This window comes from Esox lucius, chromosome 13, assembly GCF_011004845.1.
Source record: "Esox lucius isolate fEsoLuc1 chromosome 13, fEsoLuc1.pri, whole genome shotgun sequence".
Classification (NCBI taxonomy): domain Eukaryota; kingdom Metazoa; phylum Chordata; class Actinopteri; order Esociformes; family Esocidae; genus Esox; species Esox lucius.
This window is the reverse complement of record NC_047581.1, coordinates 29,991,260-29,999,177: the sequence shown is the minus strand read 5'-3', so window position 1 is coordinate 29,999,177 and position 7,918 is coordinate 29,991,260. Positions and strand designations below refer to the sequence as shown.

Below are 7,918 nucleotides of genomic sequence, written 5' to 3'. Positions count from 1 at the left end.
TTAGTTGGAGAAAAGAAATCTCCAGCACATGGTTGGGCAGCTCTGCCCATTCAGGTGAGCTAGTTCAGGAATACAACCACAATGAGATGGCTGAGGATCTCCAGGAGTGTTTCTAGATAAAGGCTGTTTAGTGTTGTACATTAAAGTATTTGGACAAGACCATAGTCAGTCAGCAGGCACTAGGATATTGACTGGCATTCTTGGCGCTGCTATTATTAACTCAGTTACAGTAGATGCAGGTGGGAAAAAAATGTAATCAAGTTAATCAGCCAGTAAGCTTGGTGGTGTGTTATGCTAGCACGCTAGCTTTGAAATGCGTCGTCTGCTTTATTAACATCGGGTTCAACAGCTCCACCATATATCCAGGTCTGTCCAGGCGACGCAAAACTGAGGCATGAAGGTCTGTGCTCTGGTGTGGGGAGACAGTAGGTCTGCCCTGTATCTACACAGACGACCGGCTGCGTTTAAGCTATAGCGTCACCTGTTGAGGATGCTTATCTGGCATCTTAATAGTTTTGGCGTGTTAAAACATTCAAGCCAGGCACATTAGACCATTTATATTTAAACTACAAAAAAAAAGATCACAAAATCATCTTTAAAAATCACTTGTATTAAGTGTGATTAATAACTCCCCAGGTAAAAAAAAACAACATGAGAAATATTTAAAAAAAAGCACCATTGTCTGCCAGCAACATTAGAAAATGATATTTTCGCTTGGTAACAATGATGAAAGCAAGAACATACTATGGTCGGAAAAAGATAAATGAAAACTTTACATTGATTTTATTATCATAATTAACACCAAGTATAATAATTTTAATACCAAGAATATGAAGTCTTCATTCAAGCATACTAACCAAATATACACACTCATATCTTTCATATGGTCAAACGACATTAACAACTTATAATTTTTTGTAATGAGAAAATTAGACATGCAAAATGAAGACTAATTCAATAGAACATTTGAAAAGCACAAGTTGAGTTATAAAATACTAAAAAATAAATCCACACTTCTGCCAAATCTAACACCAATTCTTGGGTGGAGACCGACAGCTAAGACACATACTCGGTACCCAAAAACAAGCCCTGGGATAGCTGTAGGGTACCTACCATTTCCCTAGTCCCCCCAAACCATAGCTACACCCAACCACAGTCTCAACTCAGGTCATGTTCATCATATTCTCTTTATTGCATCATCAATATCTGAAATTTGGTCCTTCAGCTGGTTCCACTGCTCCGGGTTTAAGGAGATACCTGGATTTAGACATGGATAAACAGGAACAAAAACATAAATACCTGGAAACAAACTGGATTAAACTGCTACAATGAAGACATTCCTGGATTCAATGCAGATGATACCAGAAGATTTAATGGTGTAGTTACTGTCCACTGTCTGAGGGACACAGAGATTTATCTATCTTTTTCTTTATCCCAAACCTCATCACTGTACCGTACACACACTTTAAAACAGTAAAAATGCAAACAGAGGGAAAAAGCCGAGACATTCGAAAAACAAACAAAACGAAAACAGGAAGACCCAAATTTTCCTCAGGATGTCTGAGAAGATTCCAAAGATTCCAGACCAGCAAAGACACAGGGCAAAGCAGTGTGCCTTCTGCATGGTGACATGTCAAACAGCAGAGGATTCAGGGAAGATACCATATCATTTAGTTTTGAATAGTGTGATCTAGGTATATGCTCAAATTGTGCGAGACGACATCAGGACTTGATTTGAGGAGTTATTGACTCCAAGCTGTCCTTACAGTCTTCTATGGACACTTGAATACTTCATTCTTGGTCTGGGGTTCTGTTACATGTCTCTAAACGTCATCCGTATTCTAACCCTGTATTGCTACCTGAGACCTGGTCTGAATGAGTGGTTTGATGGCTACAGCAAAACACAGTGGCAAAATTTAACATTCTTCTTTTAAATTGGGTTGAACGGCTGGTTGGTAGGTACTGTAGCGCAGGGCTTCCTATATTGAAGTTGGCCAAGTGGCCAACCAAATGGTATTTGTCTGCTGTCTTCTGCCCTGATGAACGAAGTGTGTTCAGGAGAAAAAGGCACGACCCAACAACCATCCGGAACCAACACAACCTGGAGCAGGTGTAGCAACCCACTCATCCAGCGCAGGTGGAGCAACCGACATCCATGCCTTGGCAGCATTGGATAGAGCTCAGATCTAACACAGGTAGCTCTAAAGGAGGTCACTCAGTTTCTAATAAAATTCACAGGGTTAGCCATTTGTACCAGGGGCTGGTCACACAGCTGGATGTAAAAACGTTGGTCTTAAATAGGTCAGGCGTAGCTACGTCCGATGTTGTGATCGGAATTTACACCTGTAGCACCAAATAACAGTAAGACTAGTCGTAGCTAAGTGGGGAGCTTGGGTGGAGGACAGTGGAAGAGGTACAAAGGAAATGGAAAGACCTAATGGCAAGAGCCAGAAAAGCACAGGTGCTTTGAAAAACTACTGAAGGTGGTCCTGTTCCTAACATTTCACTTTACGATCACATAATACTTGATAAATTTGGTGCAGATTCCCCTACATTTACAGGACTGGAAGGTGAGAACAGTACAGCATTCATTCATCACACTTCGTTTGTCCACCTAGTGTCATGACAGAACTGGTATTGATGAAAGCTCAGCATCAACATCCAATAAAAGCAGTCTAGGAGAGATTAATAATGAACGTAAAAACTGTAACCATGTATTCTCTGCAGGTGTTGCCTCAAGGCCAACATGCAGGATATTTAAAGACACCATTTCCTGCCCGCAACGAGTTAACCTTAATTATGAATGAGCCTAAACCTATTGGCCTTGTTATCATTATTTCAATGTTTGTAGTAATTCAGACACATATATAGAGATGGATATGGAGACCCAGGTAGGTCCGGCTGGTGCAACAGGTTAAAACAGGTTGGGAATGGCAGTTCTCCGGGTGGCTCACCTTTTTTGCCTGGTTTCATGTCGCCATCCTGGTTCATCCAGTACTCTCTGATGTCGATTAAACACTTCCCTTTAAATTCTCTCACACTCACATATCGCATTCTCCCAATCTGGGAAAACAAACGACACGTATGCGGTAACGGAACAGGGCTTTACAGTACATCTGCGGTAACGGAACAGGGCTTTACAGTACATCTGCGGTAACGGAACAGGGCTTTACAGTACATCTGCGGTAACGGAACAGGGCTTTACAGTACATCTGCGGTAACGGAACAGGGCTTTACAGTACATCTGCGGTAACGGAACAGGGCTTTACAGTACATCTGCGGTAACAGCCTAGCCGCAGGAATAAGGGTTGCTGGAGTACCCTCGGTAGTAGCCTCAGCTCCCCCCCAGCCACCAACAAATGGATGTGATCAGATCTTCCCACGACTATGCGCAACAGTCAATATAACATACATATTTCCATGTAGCTGACTAACCTGGAACATTCCGTCTTCTGTCTTGCTGTTGGCAGCCTTGGAGGAACCTCCTGGTCTGGAGCTCTCGCCACTGGTCTTCTGCTTCTTGGCCGCTGGCTTCTCAGGAGGAGAACTGGGCTTTTTCTTCTTAGGCTGAAACACGTTCAGTTAAAGAAGGGGCTTTAAAGTCCACAAAGAACACAAATGTCTCTTGGCTGCGTTTACACGTTTAATATTTTAGTCATGATATTATTAGCTATACCGACTTTAATGTACTACCTGTAGTCCTTTACGATTATTACTTTTTTGTTGTTACGGGGAAGGAGAGGGAACGAATGAGTCAATTGGAAGTTGAGAATGATTAGGTGGCCATGATGAAATGACGGCCAGATTGGAAATTCTTTAGAGACTATAGAGAGTCTGGACACCTGTGACAGACAGGGAGACAGGAGAGAGACACAGACAGGGAGACAGGAGAGAGACACAGACAGGGAGACAGGCGGCAGCATACCTTGGTCTCCACTTCACTATCAGAGTCGCTACCAGATGTGGACGACAGAATTTCCTTTGATTTCGGCATTCTGCAGGGAAAATAAAATGTCAACGTTAGGGCAACGTTCATATGAAGTACAACACTGCCACCAAGTGGCCAGACAATGTACACCAATTTCCTGGACAACCAAACCGCACCGGACACACTGGACAACCGCTGCAGGTTTTATAGAAATATATTGGGTTCTGGCAACCAATCAGTAGATTCACCCACACAGTGACCATGTGGGTTTCAGATCCCTAAGGCATTCTCACCCGTATCCTACTAGGCAGTTGAAACTCAGTTCTCTATCAGTAGGGTTGAGTGTGACCAGAAACCCGGAAAAATTAAATAAAGAGAACCACCTGCACTAATTAAATACAGAGATAATGTATACCGTTTATGGAGATCGCACCACCTTAACAAGGGGAGTCATTGTCCTAGAGAAATGCATCTGACCAAGCCCATAGAAAAGACATTAGGCTTTTGCCAGACAAGTTAACCCTCTCTAATGTGATTGACTGCGACCAAAACACGCTGTGTTTATTAATGTTCTCAAATAAAAGGTGTAGTCAGAAGATGTTTTTTAAAACAAAACAAAACAAGAGAGGTAGAATTCTGTCAAAAATATTTTCTATTGGACAGTTTTGATTCTGTTTGGAGAAACATTTTGCAAATAAAAGTTTTGTTTTACAGAATAAATGTAACCATAGGTAGTATTTATTCCACAAAACAAAACATTCTTGAAAAGGTCCACTCCAGTCACACGAAAAGCATCCATCTGAAAACTCCTTGAAAACAGAAAGAGTGATTCAAGCCAAAAAGAGCAGTGCAACACGTTCCACAAACAGCCTGCAGTACACGTTTTGACTAGGACTGGTGGTGGCATGTCTGAACCAGGCTAAGATCACATCTTTAATACATGGTGTGTTTGAATGAGCTTGGCATTTTCAATGGGTGATGTGACCCAAGTGTAACTTTGGGTTTCAAAACTTGTCAGTGTTACCACTGGACATACTCTAGCATGTCCCTCTGGGTTTCATTATTTTCTATAAGATGGTACACATTCTTCATGTCACTGCTTCAATGCCACAGACTGCGTTCAAACCCAGGTCCAACTGAACACTGCAACATTGTGTTAGCTCCTAAAGTTGATGCCTAGGACTGACCTCTGCGGCCAAGGCCCATTAAGTCTTAAGCTTTCCTGTAATTGTGCTATGTGTTGTAGATTAATACAGCCATCTGGTTAGAGATATAACTCTTGATACAGCATTTCTTCATGTAGGGAACATTACTCATCCTTCAAACGATGGTTCGTAGAAGTTACACTAGCTAACAAGCTACATCACAGAAAGTGCATCAATAATGAGACAAAACTCAACACTTGCATTATAATATAAGCCAGGTTTACTAGTTAGCCAACAATAACTAGGGTTGCCGTTAGCTAGCTTAGCATAACATTAGCAAAGCTTTCACAATTGGATATATTAAAGTTGGTTAATAAGTTAGCTAGCAAACTAGCCAGCCGAAGTCGCTAGCTACGGCGTTACGTTTGTTCCCTTTATAAAATTAGGCCGATGGGACAATTAATTGAATTTATCTTCCCAGAACTCACAATACTTACATGGTTTGATGTAGGAGCAGTTTCAGTTGATTCAGTAAGCGGGAAGTTCCAAGAGACGCAGATGTTAGGTATGATATCGAGGGCCGGTACGTTTGGTTTGTAGCGCTAAAGCCTAGGGAATTGTGGGAAATGTCGTTATTTTATTTTCTGTTCAGCGGTACGGTAAATGGTATTCATTGATCTTTGACTATACGTCTGCGTATTAATAAACTGATATTTTAACCAATATCTTTTAATTTAACTGTTTAAAAGTTGAAATGTTAACAGCTTATGCGTAATTCAATGTTGTATAAAGATAACGGCTGATTGGGGATATAGCATATTGTCAACTTAGACCAGATATTCCACTTCTGCTTTTCCTAATATGCTATCACATTTTGAGAGACAGAGGGACAGTTGGCAGGTGCAGCAGCTGGATGGTGAGCAAATCCATCACCAGATATGGTAAGAGAAGGGCATGTGTTCCTGCTGTGAAACTGATTGTGGCCAACAGGTCCTTAGCTATATTCCAGCACATCAGCAGGAGACCAGCTGCTGGTTTGGTGTCCCTTTTCTTGTCTCAATACTTTCTGGTTTCAAACCCAGGTTTCCCGCACACCCCAATATCACTGTATGTTTGAGATGCAGTCTGGGATTAAGCAAACAACAAACGTAAAGCTCCCATTTTGGGCTTGGTGTATAATATGTTGACTACAGGTTAATAATCTCTCCTCTAAGTCCCAGGTCTCTCTGAACCCTGTAATACCACAAAAAAGCATGTATAAAAATGGAAAAACAATTACAATATAGCTTTTGTACCACAGTGACACGAATCCTGCATAATTCTGCCTGCAATATGCAATATGCAGACTGCACACAGAAGATTTGTCATTGTGACAAATGGGGTTTTGAACCCAGTTGTGATATCCTAAACAAATGTTATATTCAAACAAATGTTAGCCTACTGAGCTAAAGCTGTCGTCAGCCCTAAAGGCAAAGTTACTCATCATGCTCTTTTTGATGACTCCACATCACCTATGACAAGTTTCTGCTCTATGGACTATTGAATTTGCTTCATAAGTGTCAGAAATGGGATGGTGGCAGTGGTCAAGAAGAATGTGTACCAGTGTGATGGACATGGAATTGAGAAGTGTGCTGATAGTTGCTGGACCAAAGTGTAGTGAAATGGCTTTTAGCTGTGGTACATTGGCCATATACACTCACCTAAAGGAACACCATACTAATACTGTGTTTGACCCCCTTTCGCCTTCAGAACTGCCTTAATTCTACATGGCATTGATTCAACAAGGTGCTGAAAGCATTCTTTAGAAATGTTGGCCCATATTGATAGGATAGCATCTTGCAGTTGATGGAGATTTGTGGGATGCACATCCAGGGCACGAATCTCCCGTTCCACCACATCCCAAAGATGCTCTATTGGGTTGAGATCTGGTGACTGTGGGGGCCATTTCAGTACAGTGAACTCATTGTCATGTTCAAGAAACCAATTTGAAATGATTCAAGCTTTGTGACATGGTGCATTATCCTGATGGAAGTAGCCATCAGAGGATGGGTATATGGTGGTCATAAAGGGATGGACATGGTCAGAAACAATGCTCAGGTAGGCTGTGGCATTTAAACGATGCCCAATTGGCACTAAGGGGCCTAAAGTGTGCCAAGAAATAATCCCCCACACCATTACACCACCACCACCACCAGCCTGCACAGTGGTAACAAGGCATGATGGATCCATGTTCTCATTCTGTTTATGCCAAATTCTGACTCTACCATCTGAATGTCTCAACAGAAGTCGAGACTCATCAGACCAGGCAACATTCTTCAAGTCTTCAACTGTCCAATTTTGGTGAGCTTGTGCAAATTGTAGCCTCTTTTTCCTATTTGTAGTGGAGATGAGTGGTGGGGTCTTCTGCTGTTGTAGCCCATCCGCCTCAAGGTTGTGCGTGTTGTGGCTTCACAAATGCTTTGCTACATACCTCGGTTGTAACGAGTGGTTATGTCAGTCAAAGTTGCTCTTTTATCAGCTTGAATCAGTCGGCCCATTCTCCTCTGACCTCTAGCATCAACAAGGCATTTTCGCCCACAGGACTGCCGCATACTGGATGTTTTTCCCTTTTCACACCATTCTTTGTAAACCCTAGAAATGGTTGTGCGTGAAAATCCCAGTAAATTAGCAGATTGTGAAATACTCAGACCGGCCCGTTGGGCACCAACAACCATGCCACGCTCAAAATAGCTTAAATCACCTTTCTTTCCCATCCTGACATTCACTTTGGAGCACCCCTAAATGCATTGAAGCAACTGCCATGTGATTGGTTGATTAGATAATCGCATTAATGAGAAATTTAACA

At 42.0% G+C, this 7,918-nt stretch overlaps 1 protein-coding gene across 1 annotated transcript; it reads right to left on the bottom strand.

Moving 5' to 3' along the window:
* Positions 1-592: 592 nt before the first annotated feature.
* Positions 593-5,621, bottom strand: sub1b (SUB1 regulator of transcription b). The gene is given in 5 exon segments (NM_001303686.1): positions 593-1,257; positions 2,955-3,063; positions 3,436-3,567; positions 3,926-3,995; positions 5,571-5,621. Coding segments are annotated over 4 exon segments (390 nt in total). The 5' UTR covers position 3,995; positions 5,571-5,621; the 3' UTR covers positions 593-1,177.
* Positions 5,622-7,918: the final 2,297 nt, after the last annotated feature.